At 42.4% G+C, this 20,713-nt stretch overlaps 2 protein-coding genes and 1 long non-coding RNA gene across 8 annotated transcripts in view; 1 reads left to right on the forward strand and 2 right to left on the reverse strand.

The window, feature by feature from the left end:
- The first annotated feature begins 606 nt into the window (after positions 1-606).
- Positions 607-17,654, forward strand: LOC104947993 (uncharacterized). The gene is made up of 4 exons (XR_798617.1): positions 607-682; positions 4,846-4,853; positions 13,963-13,970; positions 17,640-17,654. It is a non-coding gene; the product is annotated as an uncharacterized lncRNA (long non-coding RNA).
- phrf1 (PHD and ring finger domains 1) lies at positions 2,223-14,001 on the reverse strand. Of its 3 annotated transcripts, XM_010774119.1 has the most exons (17): positions 13,932-14,001; positions 13,218-13,261; positions 12,904-13,057; positions 12,625-12,789; positions 12,106-12,302; positions 11,874-11,957; positions 11,060-11,193; positions 10,725-10,816; positions 10,341-10,519; positions 9,876-10,008; positions 9,621-9,742; positions 8,481-8,674; positions 8,113-8,235; positions 7,089-7,243; positions 4,491-6,288; positions 3,235-4,379; positions 2,223-2,602 (listed from the first exon to the last, which is right to left on the reverse strand). In XM_010774119.1, the coding sequence occupies exons 3-17, from the start codon at positions 12,989-12,991 to the stop codon at positions 2,496-2,498; spliced, it is 4,716 nt and encodes a 1,571-aa protein (XP_010772421.1). In that variant the 5' UTR covers positions 12,992-13,057; positions 13,218-13,261; positions 13,932-14,001; the 3' UTR covers positions 2,223-2,495. The 3 variants fall into 3 exon arrangements, with proteins under 3 accessions (XP_010772421.1, XP_010772413.1, XP_010772430.1); XM_010774111.1 differs by lacking the exon at positions 13,218-13,261 and having other exon boundaries at positions 13,932-13,999; XM_010774128.1 differs by lacking the exons at positions 11,874-11,957; positions 12,106-12,302; positions 12,625-12,789; ... (1 more) ...; positions 13,218-13,261; positions 13,932-14,001 and adding an exon at positions 11,428-11,850 and having other exon boundaries at positions 2,225-2,602.
- A 751-nt stretch (positions 17,655-18,405) lies between the features above and the next one.
- rassf7a (Ras association domain family member 7a) overlaps positions 18,406-20,713 on the reverse strand; it is a 34,207-nt gene continuing 31,899 nt past the window's right edge. For all 4 annotated transcript variants that reach the window (XM_010774093.1, XM_010774099.1, XM_010774085.1 and 1 more), the window contains 3 exons: positions 20,441-20,615; positions 20,252-20,359; positions 18,406-18,696 (listed from right to left, as the gene is read on the reverse strand). In XM_010774093.1, coding sequence (XP_010772395.1) covers positions 18,665-18,696; positions 20,252-20,359; positions 20,441-20,615 — 315 coding nt within the window. In that variant the 3' untranslated portion in view covers positions 18,406-18,664. The remainder of the gene's footprint in view (positions 18,697-20,251; positions 20,360-20,440; positions 20,616-20,713) is intronic.

A 20,713-nucleotide genomic window follows, 5' to 3' on the forward strand; every position in this document is an offset into this window, starting at 1 on the left:
ACACAAACAGGAAGTGCTTCAGCGACGACCCAATCAGAAAGCAGTCCAGTACATCAAGAAGAAGATAGATAGGATCCTGTTGCAAGAGAGAAAGCTAATCCAACCTGTTTCCCAGGCTGTCCTGAATGAAATGAATGATCGTTCTCTGAGAGGCGAAGCAGATCCAAGCAGATCGCCCTGAGTTGCAGGAAAGCTCTCTGCCACAGATAATCTGTCTGCACCTGCTGCAGTGGTCCAGCCGTCTGGGCCCCTTCAATCTTACTGATCCATCAGGAGAAAGATGCTGGACGATCGTTTGACGCTGAAAGAGATACTCCTGCCTTCAGAGGAGTGCTCTTCTGAGCTCGGCTGCCAGTGGTCAAAGCCTCAAAGCTCTGTGGTACGAGATCTAAACTTGATTTAGTGAATCAGATTAATTAGATAAGCAAGCTGCTTCTTCTGAATACACTGTTGTCCTCCAAATCAGTCTCCTTCAGGGGCCCTGAGTGGGCTGTAACCTGTCAGCAGACGAGAGAGCTGTGCAGCTCTGTCCTCGACCGGCTGCAGCCTCCCAGTCCTCTAGTCCTGAGACGATGCTGGACGTGAGTAAGCCCCAACCGACCCCATGCAGGACTTCAGGAGCATGAAGCTGCCTGTCTGCTGGACTGGAGAGCACCAGCTGTGAACTGTAAGACTCTCAAGCGTCAGAGACCAGAAACAGTTTGATCAGCCGCAACAATCAGCCCTGCTGTGATGGTGTGGGAATACCTCAATCAACAAACATCATTCAACAGAGAAAACCGCCCGACAACCCCCAACGAAGGCACGCACAACACAATATGACGTCAGTTAGCAATTCACAAAAATGGGTTACTTGGCAGCAGAAAACTTCTTTCAGTTAAAAAAACTCCCCCCCTTGTGAGCACGCAGCAGAAACAAAACAAAGGGCTGGGGCCCTCACTAGGAAGGTGAGGTATCTTGCCTCATAGATCCAATCCAAATGTGGGTAGATGAATCTGTGATACTTGAATATGCTTTATGAAAAACACAGCGCTGTATCCCACAGCTCCTCCAGAGGGTTACTTCACTTTGTTGGCCGGCTATCGCGTTAACACAGAACCCTCAGATCTGATTATAAATACAACGGAGACAAAATCAGGAAGGGTTTGCTAAAGGCACAATCAGTATTGGGCGCCTTTTTTTTACGCAACTACTAAATGTTGTTCAACTTTAATTGACTGAATTTTATTTGTAAATTGGGACTTATGAACACATGAATACTTCTGTTTTATATATAATACGCGTATATAATATATGTTTTATATATACATTATAAGAACGGGTGGGCTTGAATCCTTGAAAAAATGCTTTTGAATTTTTTTACGAGGTGTTTTTCATGACTTGAAAAGTGGCTTGAATTTTGGGGAAATGGTGCTTGGATTTGAGATAAAGTGCTTGAAATTGTAAATGCTTTACGTTCTACATAAATTTGGCTTGTTCTGACCTGGAACTACTTTCGCTTTACATGTCTGTCGAGGATTATAATGGTAGGAGGTAGTGCTGCGTACCGGTACGCCGAACCGGTACTGGACTTGTAAAAAGTTTCGGTTCAAGTCCGGTTAAAACCGGAACGTCAGGAACCGGTACTTACGTATATTCTCCTTTGTGTTCTAAACCATATAAAACCTTCCATAGATCGAGAAATTTGCGCTGAGAAAAGACGAAAAACATTGTTTTGGCTTCTGATATGGGGGCCATTACTGAACTCACGAAGTCTCGCAAAATATCGCAACTGCTCGCGAGATCTGTGTGACGTCAAGGGAAGCTGGCTTAGACATAGTGGACACTGACAGCGTGGGATGCTGGTTGCCATATTTGGTAGTGTAGCTAAGCTAACTCCTTTGTATGTATGGTGATATAGTGTCTGCCGAAAGAGCAACACTTCACCCAGACAATGTCAATATGCTGTTGTTCTTGAACAAGAACACATAGACTTGTAGTCTTGCATATTGAGTCTTGTATGTACATCACTATGTATGTAGTTGTGTTGTGTAGTTAGTAACACATGTAGAGTTCTAGAAAAGACATGGTGTAGACACAAGTTGGAAGGGGGCACAATAAACCTGACGAGTTTGAATTTGAGTTGATTATGAGTTTATTTTCAATTGATAATTAGCTCACAATAAGTTCACTTTAGTTACTCACACATCTTGACATAAGTCCAGACCTGAACCTGAACCTCTGGACTTGAGTCCGGACCTGAACCTGAATGTGAGTCCAGGTACACAGCACTAGTAGGAGGGGGAGGAAGTGACCGAATCAAATCTGTTGACAGCAGGTTTCTGCACTAAAGCTTTTACTTTCGTTTAGTCTAAAATTATCTCAGTATCAGTTTTAGTTTCTCTCACGTGACTTCACCCAGAAAAATACATTTGCTCTTTTATAGATAAAACACTGCCACCCTCTGGTTATTCAATCACATGACACACGTATAGTGTTTAGCTAGCACAATTAGGTTAACTGTTAGTAGGTGATACCTGTCCTACCTGACTAGATGTCTGGCCTGTTGAGGAGGGTCTGCGAGCCCCTTCCTGCTTCAGCTTCAGTTTATACAGAGACAGCTCTGTCAGGAAAGATTCAAAAGAAAACATTAAAGGTCACATATTATGCAAAATCCACTTTTTCATGTCTTTTATACATAAAAATGTGTCCCCTCTGTGGAAGGAGATTCTGAAAGTTTCAGGAAAAAAGATTCTCTCTCTCTTTTCGTCCTGACCCATTTATATAAAAACCTGTCTGAAAATGAGCTGATCAGATTTTTAGGCTTGTGTCACCATTAGCCAATCAGCAACTAAGGTAACCCCCCCCCCCCACACACACACACCTTATCACCTGAATCTCCTCCTAGAGCACTATTGTGTTATTTTTAACCCAATCTCTGTCAGAGGGGCGTGGGGAGGGGCTCCTTATTTTCATCTAAAGTAACAGACAGAGAATCAGCACTTTTGAAACAGGGCTGAAACAGAGGGGATTATGGGATGCTACAATGCATGATCTGCTTGGTATTTCAGCCAAACACTTCAGAGACATGTTTTGTATATGTCTGAGACCTCTAATATATTGAGGGAAAGCAGTATAATAGGGGACCTTTAAGCTAAAAAACATTTTATGATCTGTAACAGCTAGACAAAATATCAAGGAAATTGTATGTAAAAACAAAAATTGCTTTTGACATCTTCCAGCAGCAGGACTTACTGCTTGCAGACTTCTTTTCTGGTTGAGGCCCATCAGGCTCCTGTATATTCCAGGTGACCCTCTTCCCCTGAGTCTTGGATTTGGCTACGGTCGATATCTGTTCGCTCTTCCCCTCCTCCTCCTCCTCCTCCTCCCCCTCCTGTTTGACGGATGCACCGCTCTCCTCTGAGCGCTCCGTCTTCACATAGTCCAGGCTGTCCAGCATCACATCGACATTAAAGTCATCATCAGAGTCCGAGGGCTCCTGGACTTCCTGCTTCACAGAGTCTGGTTGTTCACTGGAGGCCGTTAACTCTGGGTCAGACACTGTATCCTGGAGACTGTCTGCTGGGACAGGTGTGGTCAGTGAGGAGGATAAGGGGGGAGGGGGTGAATGGCATAATGTAGGGGAACTTGGCTCAGATTTAATAATGGGGATTTTACACTTCTCCGTCTTGATGGGGTCTTCTTTTTTCCCCTTCTCATCCATGCTTTTGGCCACCATGAAAGCATGGATGTCAGATTCTTCTTTCTTAATCTGTTCACTAATAGAAAACACATCTTCAAACATATCAAGAGATGGTCGCTTTTCTTTCTTCATTTCTTTTTCAACCTTGATCTCTGTAGCTTTTCCCGCCGTTGTGTCCTGGCTCTCTACCTTAGGGTCTTTCTTTGTCATTTCAGAGGCAGGAGTATGGGAGGGAGTCTTTTGTTTGATCACTGGGGCAACGTGTTCCTCTATGATGGAACTTATAGGTGTATCCTTTGCTTTTTTCCTGTCTTGTGAGCGTTTCGTGTCTTTAGAGGACGAAACGCGGGACCCTGAAGTCCTCTGAGCGCTCTTGGATGAAGACCCTTCTTCTTTCCTTTTCTCTCTTGAGCTGGATCTGGACCTGCGTCTCATCTTGTCTTTTGATCGAGAGTCCTCCTTGTCTTTGGAGGAGAGCGATGGCTGTGGCAGTCGTGTGTGACCCTTCTTCCGTTCCCTGGATACGGATCTGGACCGTGATTTCGACCGTGAACGTGAGCGACCCCGACCGCGTCTCTTGTCCTTCGACTCTCGGCCTCTGTCACTGTCTCGATCTCTGCCATCACTTCTCTCCTTGCTCCTTTGTAAAGGCTTCTTCTTTCTGGAACGCTCTCTGCTGCTAGATCCAGAACCAGACCTAAGATCAGTGACGAGAGACAAAAACCCTTAACAGAAGCAAACCACGTCAAACAGCAACAACTACATATTTGATACAAGCAATATATTGGACAAAGTGTGACATATTTACCTAGATCTCCTCCTCTCTTTGGATTGGGAGCAGGATCGCTGTCTCTTTGGGCGTTTCCTCACAGGGGACTGAGAGCTTTCAGAGACTGAGTGTGCACCAGTCCTCTCTCTGGACCTGGACCGTCTGGAACTCTTTTCCTTTTGTCTGCCTCCTGGGCCTGATGCCTGGCGGTCTCCCCTCTTCCCTCGGTCTGTCTCTGGACTTTTAGAGCGCCTCTCCTTCGAAGCTTGGAAGGTCTTCTTCTTTTGGCCCAAATCTCTTGACTTGTGAGAGGACTTAGAGTCAGATTTAGTTTCCGGCTTTTGTTCCTTCTTAATGGGAGTAGAGCTAGATGCTGATGGATCTCGAGGAGCAGTGTTAGGAGTGACAGCCCTCTGTGCACTCTCCTCTTCTCTCTTAGTCTTGAAGAGATCCAGTCTGTGTTGGACAGGTGGTGAGGTGTCTTCTGTCTTTTCACTTTCAACGCTGCTACCAATTATTTCAGCTCCCCCTGCATCAACCAACCCTAGTTCTATCTTAACTTTAGAGGCTAGTAACGATGTTGTTTTCTCAGACTTCATATCTATTAGTCTTGATTTTGTTTCTACCTTGACATATGTTTCTGAGAATCTGACTTCCTGGGATGTGGATTCCTGAGCGTCAGCTCTCATTGGTTCTTCCTGTGAGACCTCAATGTCCTGTGATTCGGTTTTGACAGTCACCAGGTCCTGCTGCCTTTGACTCTTCTTTACTAAACTAGAAGCTTTCTCCTCATGTGTTGCATTCTGGCAGCTTCCATGCAGTCTTGCGCTCTCAGCTTCGTTGTCTGAGCTGCTCGAGTCTGACAGAGTGGGATCAAAAGGATCGTAGATAGTATCGCTGCTTTCTTCCTGTTTGACCGCTGTACGCGATGCCAGCAGCTTCTGTTTATCTCTGTGCAGCTGTCTCTTTTTGGCTTCGTTTTCCTTTTGTGCCCGGGTCGGCTGCGTACTGCTTCCAGCGACAGGAAGTGACGAGCTGCCTACCTGCCTCGGCTGCCACGTGTTCCCACTTGTGTTAATGCGGAAACTCACCGATGACGAGGATGATGCCGACGAGGAATAACGAGACTGGCTGGCAGAAGAGCCCATGGAGGAGGAGGAAGAGGAGGAGAACGAGTTGGAGAAGGCGGAGGAAGAGCCAGGTCCCTCGGGCGTCTGCCTCTGACCCTCGGCCCGGCCCTTCTGCTGGTCTACACTTTGCTGCCGTCCCCTGTCCCCAGCAAGACTGTTCATGCCCGTTTCTGGCAGGCTGTGACCATGACGACTGGTGGTGGAATTGCTACTGCTTCCCCTACTACTACTGCTGCTGCTGCTACGATCACGGACATCTTGATTGGTGCCATTATTTGTGACATCACCGCTCTCCCTTTTGATTTTTGGTATCCTAGGAAGCACTGACACATCTACCCACATGGGCTTTGCGGGTGCTTTTTGGGATTGTGATGAAGCCATCTCCTTGCTCTTGGTGCTTAGGGAGGGGCTGGGGGCTCCGTTGCTTCTCTGATGACCGTGGGGGTGCGTGGGTCTGATCGGAAGAGGAAGCTGAGAAGATGGTCGGATCTGGCCGGTCTGCAGGGGCGTGTGGAGGGGTAAGTGAGAGGAGCTCTGGGATAGAGGTCTGTTCGTGTAACTGTGGGAGGATCCTGGTTGGTCTACATTGTAGGGGAGGGACGGAGAACTGTCTCCTTGGTTGGGGGACATCATTGGGCTGATCTGGGTGCTGGCATCTCCTGAGCTGTTGTCGTTGCTGTGGCCTGGGTTTAACTCAGATTGCATTACTGCAACACAAAAACAATTTAAAAAAACACATATTAAGAATTCAATTATTGCTTTGCTTAGACTGTACACAGCTCACATTAGTTATTCACATCAGGATTATAAAAGACCCCCCCCCCATCACCCCAGCAACAAGCTGTTCTGTCTGTTGCCGTCTGGCAGGTGGTACCGCAGAATCAGGACTAAAACCACCAGACTCTGGGACAGTTTCATCCCACAGGCCATAAGACTGCTAAACGCCTGAGCTCTGTTAAAGGTGGGGTAGTTAATTCACTTCAGACAACTTTTTGTTATATTCCATGGAATGCTCTTAACATCCCGATAGCAATGACATGATGCACTCGAGCTGGTTTCCCCATTCTTACCTACCCCACCTTTAAGTGCTCAATAACCCAAAGCATTCATCTGGTTGCATCTTAGAATGTATTTAATGTATTATCTTAATACTTATCACTGGATCAAACAGTATTTGATTGTATTTCACTGTACAATATTTAACCTTACATTCTGTTTCTTTCACCTGCACTATTTTCTTCAAATGTATTATACTGTTTCATTTGCACTATTTTTATATTATTATATTAGTCTTATGTCCTATAATAATATGTTGCATTGTCGGAGGAGCTCGGGACCTAAGATTTTCATTGCCATAACTACACTGTAGCTACTTTGCATATGATAATGAAACCATTGAATCTGAATGTTATTCACGTCAGAGTTCGGGCAAACTGGAACATTCATCAACAGCAACACAGTGAGTACACTGTGTGATCTTTGGTCTTGCTGTGTGCCACACACTTACATGACTTTGTTGCTTTAAGGGAACCATCTCGATTGATAACGACATCACAGCTGTTCATCAAGAGGACGCTTTGTCCTGATAGGATGCTTCCCAGGAGGTCGGGCACAGGAGCCGCCTCAACAAAACCCGCTGATTGGGGAACGTCCATACCTCTCCTGGTGTAGCAAAGCAAATCCTTAAATTAGATCATATTTCAAGCTAGATACCATTGTGATGATAAAAACATTCAAAACACCCGATATATTACATATATAAGAAATTAAGGTCACTGTCATGATGCACATAAGTAATGTTTGGATTTGTTGTTTAATAATTTCAGTTTTTTTTTTTTTTTAATGTACTCATCATTTTTGGTTCTTAGCAAAACACAGAGAGATTAAACCAAAATATTTTTAAGTAAAACAACATTAGATTTGCATTAAAGAATTACATAAAATAAACATAAATTGTCATAAAAAAAAGCAGTGATTTGTGCATTTTCTATCATGTAATGCCATCTATGTAATATTAGGTGGGGCTGTGGAAGACGGTAACCGAGCAATTCTAGAAGGTATGATTACCCGGAAGGAAATGTAGGCTTTAAAATATGAGAAGACTTATCAACAGATTCAAAGTATCTGACTGGCACTTCAGGGGAGCCTTCACTGATGGGGTTGTACAAAGGCGAGAGAGGGTAATCAAACATACTGTAATAGTGGTTTAGATGATATATATATATATATATATTAAACATTATTGTACATTTAAACCCATACATTCTGAGGATAATTAGTTACATTTAATTTTTTTAATATACAACATTTTATTTGATAAAAAGAAAAACGTTCCACTGGGGAGGAAGGGAAGGCGGCACCCTAGCACCCTCCATTGACCAGCTGCCACTGCATGTATGTCATCCACATGTTCAACGTGTACAATTGTAGAGATTGATGAGCAAAAACATGTTACTCAAAATCAGAAGTTCAGAATCAGGAGCTGTTCAAAACAACAACCCTTACACATCATGGTTAGAGGGGGGTGTTACCTGGAATGGCCTGCAGTGACGGGTCGAGCTACAGGCTGGTGAGAGCGCAGAGCAGAGCGAGAGATCCCTCGTCTCTTGGCCTCCAACAGCGATGTGACGCGGGCCTGCTGCTCCACCTCCTCACTGGTCAAATGAATAATGCAATGCACTATTAGCTTGATAATTAAAATAGCATATGCTTAGCTATGTACAGTTACACTCTGAAGAACTAGCCAACTATTAGGTGTTATATACTTTAATAGGTTAGAAACACATATAAAGGTTTATGATATTGCCGGCCAAGACCTAGTCATACCAATGAGAAATATTTGAAGTCTGTAAAATGGTATTTGTGTCAGCAGTACAATAGGCACAAGACTTCTTCTTACCGTTCCGATAATGGATCCAGGTCGTATTGATCCCCGTGGATAGAGAGAGATGCAGCACCGATGTCAGCACGCATGTTGCTTAGCGTGTTCTCTGCTGGCCGATACACTGAAGGAAGCGAAGAACCCTTTTTGTCCTTTACAATTCGGAGAGTATTAGCAATACGGCTTCGAGCAGTGGCTGGCTTTTTCACGATCTAGCAGGAAATCACAGGTATAGTTTATTTAGAGAAAAATCAACTGACAGATTCAAGAGGAATAAATAATTGTATTTATACTAGGGCTGTCAGTCGATTCAAATATTTAAATCGCATGATGTCCATAGTTAATCGCAAATGAATCGCACATTTTGTATCTGTTCTAAATGTACCTTAGAGGAATATTTTTCAACATATGAGTGGACAAATATGCTTTATTATCATTGGAACAATGACAAATATTCTCCTGAATATTTTCAATACAACAACCTGGGACCTCTCTCTCTCTCTCTTACACTCTCTCCCAACCCTGTGTACTTCTTTGCCCTGAGCCACTGGCTCAAACAGACGAAATGCCGCTCCTCTGTCTTCATCTTCAGTCAAAGCATGAGACTGAAGTTCCCCCCTAGGGTCAAAATAATGCGCTGTGATGTGCAGTCGACACTTTGGATGCGATCCGAATTATCTCACACATTCCCTCGTCCTCCACAATGTTAATTGTCCTGCAAGCTTTAGCCACCCATTTAGCCATCGCTGTTGAGAGGTTGCTGCTCGTAGACGCCGTGTCCAGGCGACTCCCCGGCAAACTTTCAAGAGTGGTCTGCCGCAAGCGAGCGGCAGGAGCGGGACTGTCAGCATCAGCTGTGTGCTTGGCTTGCTGCTTAAAACACCTTTTTTTGTATCCATATCCCTCGCTAGAATCTCCCACCATCCAACTAACAACAACAACAACAACAACTTCAAGCCTTTGGGCTCTGAAACTACAGGGCGGGCCGAGGACAAATACACGTGCGTTAACGCACGTTAAAATAATTAGTGGTGCTAAAAAAAAATTGCTGTTATTAACGCGTTAACTTGACAGCCCTAATTTATACTCTTCTGAAAATGTAAAAAAACAAAATTACATTAACCTCCAGTTAACAACAAATGTTGATGACAAACTCACCCTTCTTCTGGATTTAGTCCTCCTCACTCTCCGTTTCCTCCTCTTCACTCCTGTAGTTGCTGCTTTGCCCGTTTTACTTTTGGCAGAAGATGTCGTCTTTCTTCGCACCTTCCTGCGCTTCCCTGTTAAAACAGTAACATTTAAATGATCACGGCTTCATCACTATTTCCTGCTTTTCTCTCTGCTAAATATTTTTCTGTGTTTAAATATGTGAGAAAAAAACTGTTGTGAAATTGTATGTGTGTGATTACTTACTGGTCTTGCGCCTGTGGGTAGTTGGGGGGCGGGGGGTGAAGTCCCGTATATACACAGCCGTGTTGAGCCCAGCCACCACAGCGTTAATAGTGTCATCGAGCCAAGTGGACTGGATGAGAAAGGTGGGAGCCAACTAGGAAGAAAAAGGTTTGCAGCACTCCATTGGTTCACTTTGACAACCCATTATTTATAATTACAACTACAAAACACATGCACAAGCATTTCAAATCACAAATCAAATTGACAACACCCTTCAAAAACTCATGCCATCATTTCTCCTCTAAGAAGCACTAAATAACATTATCCAAACACACACCAAATGAGTCGCAAATGCAATCAGTAAATCTTATTTGCACAACAACAAACATTGTGGAACATGAAAACGCAAAAACCCAGCCTGCGCTTATACTATATAAGTTAGTTAATAAATAAGCCAATACTGAAGCGCTACGCCTCATGCCAAACCTGTGAGGAGCGTGCCTGTGTGATGCGGTGGCGGTTGACATTAGCGCGAACCCTCTCGCTCTGTTGTGTCCGGGCGATGGCTCTGGTGGGACCTGCAGCACCGAACTGGAAGCGACTGGTGGCAGGACGGGCGGTAGAGGGAAGGCTCTCTGTGTCGCTAAGTTCTTCAGCTGAAACCCCTGAATAAAAAAGATTTAAAAAGATGCTAAATGGTGCAAACAATTCTTAAAAATGGCCACTTGATATATGACGAATAGATATAGGTTAACATGTCCTTTTTATATGATTGTTTTCGTTGCAATATCATTTGGTAGGAGCTACAAAAATAAAGAGCAATTCCACAAAGACATTGAATATTGAATTTAGGAAGGCTTGAAGGTTTACTTGAGCGACGGTTGGTGGCTTCACACTCTGGGCAGAACCATTCCTCCACAGGAACAGAGTCCAGAGGAGGCGTGAGGCACTCCATGTGATACCTATAGAAGAATAAGGCATAACAAATACCTCTGATGAAAAAGAAATCCAGCGGCAGGTTTTATTTCTGTAATAAAGGCAAAAGCTGACAACATTCAACACACCAAGAAAGGGGTTAGGTTTTCAAGACCTTTGGAGCAGCTCCAAATCACAAGAAAGATACACACATTATCTGTACATTTATGGAAGTATAGAACTGCGCTGTTCAATGCCTTTTCTAGTTTAGCACAAAATATCTATCTCACCCAGAATCACAGCCATCGCAGAGCAAGAGGCGGTCCTCACGGTCACTGCCCCCACACGCCTCACAGCTGGTCTGCTCCAGGTCCAAATCTACTACTTCCTGAACTCCTTCCTTCACAGGCTTTTGTACTGTGATCTGAAGCAGAAAATAATCCCACATAAACATTATCCTAAATTAAAAAGACTAAACTGGGGTCATTACATGTGTTATGCCCAGGCCTAGGGGAACCTAGGCGCAGCACAAAGTTGCACTCTCCCCACTTTTCCCACTCCCAAGAACATGGATGCCAAAGCAGAGAAAGCATTACTAACCTTTAACACAAAAATCTTAACTAACAAATGAGAAAAATAAAACGTAGAGGCTTCTTACCAACTCTAACGTAAAACAGGAGAAAACGAATAATCCAAAAGAAAAAGGGTTTTGCTCTCCTGAGAAAATAAATCGTGTCTACAAAGACGGGTTTAGCAGATTTTCTTCCTACAGCCTCACAGCAGAAGAGAAGGACCGGTATACGGTAAAATGTAGGTACACAGCACAACAGGACAGAGATCTCAACACGCGCAGAGTAGGAGAAGTTGTGTCAGAGAGCGACAGAGGAACTGCATGGCTGCAGCTTAAATGCTCCCCTCTTCTTCAGGTGGACCAATCAGCAGGTTGAAGGTAGCTAATCAGCTAACGGGCACCACCTTCTTGCTCACTCACACACACACTCAGACACAGGAGGAGGGAAAAATATCTATACACAAATGACATAACGACTCAGGGTCATAACGCATGTTGCAAAAGTTATGCTAACAGAAGATGAAGGCACTTACCATTTTCTTTACTTTGCCTCCATAACATTTCCTTAAGTATATGCTGTTGAAGGCAATACGGTCCACAGGACACGAGTTTGCATTCTAAAAGGGCAGAAAACAAAAATGTCAGAATGAACCATTCAACTTCCTCCAAGATGTATGCTTCGTAAATGCAAAGTATGTACTCGGAAGAAAAATATATAACGTGCTTTATAACAAAGTGTTTTCTCCTTGGGTTCATATAACTTACCTTGGCCCATGCAAGGATGCAGTCGAGGCAGAAGTAGTGCTCGCAGTTCTCTGGTGTTGCGACAGGCTGGCTGCTGAAGGAGTTAAGGCAGATGGGACATTTATCTGCGTCTTCATCCGAGCTCATGTCGGCAGGATCAGCAGAGGTTCCAACTAAAGCTCCATCCTCAGCCTTAGCGTCTCCCTCTTCTTCCTCATCTGATCAAAGTAGGTAGAAATAAATTGTGAATGCAATTTACATACTTTATTCATTGATGCTGCAGCATCAAAGAAAAGTCGTGAGCAAATAATCTTGTACTTCTTTCACGCAACATGTGTGTAGTGCATATCGAAGAGGCACATTTTCCTCTTTAACTCTACAGACAAACTAAAGTTACTGAAGTTACAACACTTGTGTAAGTTGAATCAGAGTAGCTTACACTTAAATGTATTTGTTATTGGGCTGTATAAACCTAAAACAGAAACATAAGTTGAGCAAAAAAAGTGACATGATAATCTTGTAACATGAAATAACAAGTACCATCTTCCTCTTCATTCCCATCTTCTTCTTCTTCTTCTTCTTCCTCATCATCATCTTCCTCATCATCATCACTATCATCCCCTCCACCTAGATGATCATCCTCTTCTTCCTCACCACTCTCAGATTCTCCCTCTTCAGACTCCGCTTCCCCACTGTCCGAGTCATCTAAGAGGAACGCAAATGCATGAGGAGTTAAATAAAAGTATACTTTAGATTAAAACATTTACTCATTCATTCTCTTTATTTATATATATATAAATAACATGTTAAACAGGCTACCTGAGATTGCCCACAACGCAGGCCTTTTTCCTTTGCTGTTGGAAGTACTGCGGTTGATCAGCTCCTCTTGGCTGTCATCTTCATCCATGGCTGACCATCAGAAAATCAGCTGAACAATTTCTCAACAGCAACACAGCTTTTCTCTGAAGGAATCCTAAGAAGATAGACCAGAATTGCAGATAGTGTTTAAATAGCAGAATATGTTTGGGATTGTCTGTTGTACAAGCTGAATTTGAACAATAATGACACAAGTGGTCTGAAAGAATATCATTAGGACTGAGGTGTTTTGGTAGCATGTAAGCCAATCAACTCACTGTTCAGAGAGGACAGGAGATGATGGAAAGACAATCAACCGACTCTATGGAATGACAAGGTGATATCAGGCCGAGTCTTTGAGCAGAGAGGGAAAGTGATCCTCAAGCATGTGCCCTTGGTCATTGGAATACAGTAATGACTACAGTACACGGATACATTAAACCAAGGGAGATGTTCTTACTAAGCACGATTGACATTTTGGAAGTCGTGAGCAGTTTATAAAAGTAAAAAAACAACAGTTTTACATTTCCCGAATGCTGTACATTACCTGTATTGTTAGAAGACACACAGTTAAAGGTTATCTAGCATTAGCTTGCTAGCTAGGAGCAGCCTGCACGCTATACTATGGCTACATTTGTAAACAAAGAAGAAATCACCGCAGCTAACAGAGTGCTTCCTCTGTGCCGTAGATACAATATGCACCCATTATATATTTGGATGTGTATTTTAAAGATATATGCAATAGCAAGAATGTGAAACTAAGCTCTAACGCTGTTCTAAATGAACAAATGTCGCTGGCCACTACCATGAGCTTCAGGGTAACGTGTTAGCTAGCCTCAGTATAGCTACATTTAGCGAATGTCAACTAACGTTGCAAGCTCCCTTGGAGTCTGCACAATACATTATGTAGGGGAACTTACACACATTTCCCAAAAACCGTACAATCTAAATTGCATATTTTAGCATTAAACAATCATTTTAACCAAACCTACCCTACTCAGTAAAGTGAGTTGTGATTTTAAGTGTCTGAAGTCTCCACGGTTGTTGAGTGACACCACCGGCTGGTTAGAGACGGAAATGGCAGAGTGCATTCAGGCTGTGACTCTTAAAGAGACAGTGTTCGCTTCTTTAGGGTCAACGTAGGCCTAATATTAATGCATATCAGAGTAAAGACCAAATACTGGTACTACAACCACATTTAAGCAGCTAATTTAACCATTTTAACACGTGATACCCAAATAATTAACTGATTTGTTGTGCTATTTATAGTTATTATAGCACATTTCATATAAGAAAGTTTAAGTTACACATTTAGTACCCGTTTCTTATTACATTATAATGAAAACATTTCCTTTAAGGTCTCAATAATCTTGTCAACTTTTTCAATCAGCCTATTATCAAATCTTTAATACACCTGTCACAAGCCACATGGAGCCAATACCGTAAACAGGTGCCACTGTCGCCCCCTAGTGGTCTTGGTTACATTACAAAACAGCTGTTACATAATATAATGTAATCCTGATTTTTGAGTTTATGGGGTTATGTGCATCCTTGCTGTAAATAATCCGACAGGGTTTTGGCAGACAAATACTGGTCAGAAGAAATCTTGAGAATAGGCCTAACTAAACCCCAAAGGGTGCTTGATGATATACAAGAATCAGAGAAAGAACATCGTGTCCCAGCTGACAAGTTCAAGAGGGTCAATCTGGTGAAGAGAGGTTTTTGTGCATATCTAAAAGAGGACTTTTTTTTAATAAATATACCAGACGAAATGGTTGATAATACAATTATAATATAAATACAATATATGGTGGACCTATCCCTATGTGTTATATTGGGATGTCAAAATGTTATATTGGGATGTCAAAACAATGTTTTCACTCCAATGAAACCTCTGTATTGAAGGTCTTAATGCACCCAACTTTGTACATGTGAGATTTAAGGGTGAACTATTTAATATTAAAATTGTAGAGGAATCCTTAAACCGTCACTCTGCTAATAGTGTAAATCATCATAATGGCCCTCCTCCCTGTCGTCATCATCAGATCAGGCTGTCATGCTTCATCCTTGGTACGTGCACAGCCACACTCTGCTCATGGCAACACTGTACACAAGTAAACCGAGTTCAACCACTTTGCACTGTAGGGGTGGGGTGATATTTGTCAAACCGGCTTAAAGCACATTTATCCCACATGTACTCGCAGCTCCAGCATTAGATAATGTGATTTAAGGGTAAATAAACCTGCGTCGCATTGCTGTATGCAATAAATAATCAGTAAGGCGAAGAAACTGTTATCGAGAGAATGGTTTATTCCTAATGTACGACGTGCAGAACTGAACGCGCCGCACCCCAACTATAACTCTCAGATCAGTTGAACTTGCTGGCCCTTATAAAGCCCACCCCCCTCCGGTTTTGATTTGACGAGTCTCTTTAATGGATGGGCTACTTCACCTCAACTCGGCAGCTCATTGGCTGCACCCGTTGTTAGTTTCTTTCAAATTTGCATAACCAGGTCGGGTTGCAGATGCAGGGGAGTGGGCAGGGTAGGGAATAGTGCAAGTGAACTGAACTTCAGCGTCGCTGTACTCTATCCTCAAAATGCACCTAACTTAAGCCATGCACAGTGATTTATTTTAGAGAAAAAACAATTTTGAACTTCGGATAGATGGTTTGTGGCGTGCTGTCGGCGAAAATAAAATGTTCTTTTCATTTAAAATTAATCCAAAAGAAAACTTGGGACTGGTAAGTAGCTCCATTTATCTTCCACTATTATGTATTCTAAATATCTCATCCAACATATCATAGATGCAATTTCTTGAATTATTTATTTACAATTGTCACATGTATTGGTTATTGTGAAACTTTTAATGACAGTTACATTAAAAGCAATGTGAAATGTGTTTCGGGACATCGTGAACCATCAGTATTTTCAAATGTTTAAGTAGCCTACATTTTTGGGACAAAAGAGGGTTTAAGAGAATTGTCGATTTAATTGAACTGTTATATAATCTTTGTAATGTGATTAATTTAAATAACGGTATTTCTATAAGTGATCAAAATAGTCTAGAAAAACTAGTCTTCCATTTCACACCTCATGTGTCTGATTTGACTGTTGTATTTCACAGCCTTTGTCTGTTACTCCACAGATTGTGTGTGCTTATGCTTATCAGTATGATATCTGATATCTAAAAGCAGGTAAGCCACTGACTAACGCACATTGTGCCAGTTGCCAATTCCACTGTGCGTGTGACAGCGGCTAACCTGGTTTTGGGAATTCTTCATATTTGTTGGCTCGCCAAAGTCCAGCCACCACCGGACCAGAAAAACACCTACAGTAGATCTACAAGCAGCCCTCTATCATTATGTCCCATGTTCACTGCTGGGACAGTACTGCTCAACATGCCTGCCCTCCCAGTGGTGTCCATGTGTACTGTAGCCTACTTCCTCCTATGTTCACATACTGTACTTTATTTAGGGCCAGTGGCTTTTGCCTTGCCTCCTAGGGCAGACCTCTCTAATGCCCCCTACTGCCGACTCTTGGTGAGTGTTTTGTTGCAGTTTCTGTTTCACCTGGCTTCTTGGAGAGGTTTCCTGGGGGTCCTCAAGCAAAAATAAGCATAAAGCTGCTAAAGTTTATTTCAGTGTGTCCACCACTTTATATTATTAGATGTTCAGTCATTTACAAGTTTGTTAGAAGTAAGAGAATCTGTATCTGTAACATGTAAAATGTATTTTTAAAGTGACACGTAAAGTTTCTACTCCAACCAATTGTGGCTTCCTGTATCTTACTTTCTGTTTTACTACAGTGTGTAATGTATTTTTTAGAATCAGTGAGAACGTTTCATACCCATTTGTTTCTAAGTGTGTCACAGAGGAATAGATAAGTGCAGTATGTCAGACTCATTAACTTGTGGCCCCATTCATCATTATAATGTGGACGTGCAGATGTTCACTCTCCAGACGACAAGGACGTTCTTTCCCGGACACTCACTGCCTGTTTCTTATAAATGCTCATCAATCACTTCATAAAAAAGGTAGTCAAACGCTTAGCTTTGTAACCCATTTTAGATTAATCCGAAACCTTGAGTTCATAAGGAGTGCAATTGTATGAGAATTTATAATTCCCTCGGCGTGGTGTCCTGAAGCATCATCATAATCTGTTAATGTCCTGTTTACGAGATTGGAGTCCTCTGGGTTTAGATCTGAAAGTGGGGGAGGTTGGATATATTTCACTTTGCATGTGAGACTGATATAATAGGATCAATGTGATAGGGGTAAGTACAAAGAGAAAGACATTGTTTTTTTACTTGTTTGTACAGTATCCTTGATACTCTGTGTACAGTTAGGGCTCAGAGTTGCACCATGGTGTGGGCTTGTCCAGACTGAGGGAAACAAGGATTTGGAGTTTATCTAACCCCTGCGGAGCCAGACAGCTCCAAATCTTCTAAGTAAGATCCAATTGTACATCATTAATCTAATATCTAAACTAGGGATCTCACATACTTCTCCATAGTAAACAAGGTCCCAAAGTGGAAATTAACTATGAAGAAACCTTATGACATCTATTTTTGAAACCGTATTTGTGCATATGGTGTAATGGAAAGGGAAATATGTGCATGTTTAGGATTTCACCAGGCAAGTGCGACCAGATAAGGTATTTATAGAAATCCACAGGGTTTCAGTCAGGGGTTAGCCAGAGCACAAGGAAGGCTCACGTCACCCAGTGTGTGACAGAAAGAATATTTACTCTCCAGGGTAAACAAACAGGAAAGGGGTGGAGGACAAAAGTGTTATGCAGTAGCCGACTAAGTGCAACTGTGTGTTTATAGACAAAACATTTTTTTTTTTAAATGGGGTTTTTACAGAATGTTCTAAATGTTTCTGGTTCTAAGAATAAAAACATTAACCCTATTTGAACAGCAAAACACACAATACACTTTAAAAACAATGACAATAACAATGTATATATATTATATACACAACTCAATAGATTTATTGTCAGCTTCCACAAATGATCTCACTTCTGTAGTGCCCTCGTGCCTTTATGGTCACATGTCTTGTAGATATACTGAGTTACATCACCCATATCAGCGGGGGCAGCTATACCAGGATGTTTGCCACATTTCCCTCGGCGTCCAAGGATGAACTTTGTGAACTCTCAATCAGCTACCTGTGAAAAATTGCTTCAAAACACACAGCAATGATTGTGAAATGATGGACCCATGGACCGGAGGTAATGAGGAGAGCATTCATATTTTAGTACCTATAACATATTCATAATGCATTTCACATAGGAGCTTCATGGCACTGTCATTTTTAGAAAGTGCACACTGGTGTGTTAATTATTTAATGCAGAGTATTCCAGAAGCACTGCCCCTTCTTCTCAGTTACTGCAGTTACAAGAATGATTACGAGGACATTTGACTTCCTGAACAGGGCATAATAAAACTTGACGAAATATTATCTTATACACAATGCACATTTTTATTATATTTAAATACACTCATAGTAATAATTGCTCTAGGTAAAAGGTTTCTAAATTATTTTACATTTCATACAGATACTTTGCAGTGTTTACAGTAGCAAATCTCAAATATATTTGTCTTATGTATATACAGTATGTATATCATATTCGATTAAATAATGAATTACAAACAAAGGAGTTTGATAAGAGGTGACGGTGACAGAACAGTGAACAACTCCTTTGGCCCTGCGGTCCATGTTTTATCTCCATGACGACTCTCGGGATGTCAGGACTGCAAGACACACAAAAATAAGTGGGGATGATGATCCCTTTGTTTATTAAACATTGTATAGCTAAGACACAGCAGGAGCGACTGGGGGTCACTCCAGAAATTCACACATAAAAAGCATTAGCTGACACAAGACCAGTTATTTTACCAGCAGAGGGCTGTGGACCATAACTGAAGTCTTGTAGTCAGCATTGACAGAATTGTTTTTTAAGAAAACATTAAGATGTAGTTTTAAGCAAGGATTGAATATAATCCCCCAAAGAAAACACCACACTGTAGACAATAAGGAGAGAGTGCACACGTCACTTTGACCTGTCAGTGAGCCATAAAGATATGCTAAGTGCTATGATAAGGTAAATACTGCTTGAGGTGGTTTGGAGGGTCCTTTCTGGACACCAGTATTGTTTATAATAGAGACATCAAAAGCACTGGAAACAGCAGCTCATGTTCGCTTGATGTTTGTTATAAGTGCTTATGAAAGTAAGCTCATACTATGTTTTAGTACACTGAGGCACAACACAAGTTATGACAGGTCAAATGTTCGGTGGAATGGCAGCAAAAAGAACCAGGCGCATCCATCCCACAGGAGGAAAAGAAAGATATCGTAACAAACCATGGCCTTGTTGCGCTACTTGTGAAATGTATCCCTTGTTTTAGCAGGGAGCGTGACAAAAATAGACTGGCAAAGGCTATAAGCTTGTCAAATAAAATAGTTTTGGAGCAGAACGAGATTAGAAGGATACATTTCTCTGCAGGCAAATAGGGCCAAGGCTTCACACAGGAAGAGAATGGGACAGTGCAATACATTTTGCAGAGCCCTTTCGTGAAAAGGCTCTTGCTCTTTGGAAGTTAAGTGTCACCAAAGTACAAGGCATTGTATAGATACACCCCACCTCACATATAAATAGTATCCATACATAAAAGGCAAACTGAAATGGCATTTGTCTCATATCATTCCATGTCACAGTATAAAAACAGCGCTACAATCAGAATGTCTGCTACAGTCATTCCCAGTGCGGTGATTGATTTGTTACATGGAGATACGGCGAAAAAGTGGCTGTCGGTAGATGAGTGTTTACTTGAAGGTGGGAAGGCCGCTCTGTTTTACAGAGGGGGATAGATAGGAGAAAGTTCCCAGATGTATTAAAGTATAAAGAAAGAAGCGTATGTTAGTCCGAAAGCAGTGAGAGAGGAGGAAGGCGGGGAGTAGAGACAACTAAAAAAGGATAAGTAGACCCACAGAATTATGTGAGAAAATTCAAAGAAGGAATGTGTTAAGTCAGCTGTTAAAAACGAGATGGGAATCAGCAGAAGACTGAGGGTTAGGGGCAGAGAAGAAGTATTTTAGTCTTTAAAAAGGTAGAGCACAGGAAAGAGGCAAAATAATTAGCAGCGACCTCCACCAAACAGATGCTTCCATCACCCAAAACCAAAAACGGCAGATGAAGCCTTACACCCAAACAAGCTGGGGTAGAAAGAGTGGGGGGCAAGGGGCTCAGGGACCAGGGGACGGGCAGGAGAGGAGCAGAGCGGGATGGAGGGTCTCACACATACACACCCTCAGGGTTGAGACTGGACACTAAAGGGTTTTGCAGGTTGCGTGGATGTCCCAGGAATTGTTTGGCAGTGGGGCGAGGCGGCGATTCCAGTTGAGTTACGTCGTAGCCTGGCGGAGACACAGAAATGTGTTTAGAGGGCACATCATCTAGCAGAGTATACAATGCTGAAATGTAATTTGTTTCCATACTTCCGTTCCTGTATCCATCGTGCAGAAGATGTGCCAGTTCTAACTGCTCCAGTTGCTCCTGAAGCTCTGTGCGTGAGTGTGTGTGCGCTGGCAGCACACCTGTCTGTTGAATGAACTGCTGCAGGTTACACTGCCTCAGCTCCTTATTCAACTCCTCCAGCTCCTCCTGTTTGGCCTGAGATAGAAAGGGAAATGGATCGGTGACGAAAACAAAGGACAATTGAGAGCTCACATCACTCAGTATTGACCCAGTGAACACTGTCACCCTGTTTG

The sequence above is a fragment of the Notothenia coriiceps genome, unplaced genomic scaffold (genome assembly GCF_000735185.1).
Source record: "Notothenia coriiceps isolate Sejong01 unplaced genomic scaffold, NC01 NC01_scaffold00000339, whole genome shotgun sequence".
Classification (NCBI taxonomy): domain Eukaryota; kingdom Metazoa; phylum Chordata; class Actinopteri; order Perciformes; family Nototheniidae; genus Notothenia; species Notothenia coriiceps.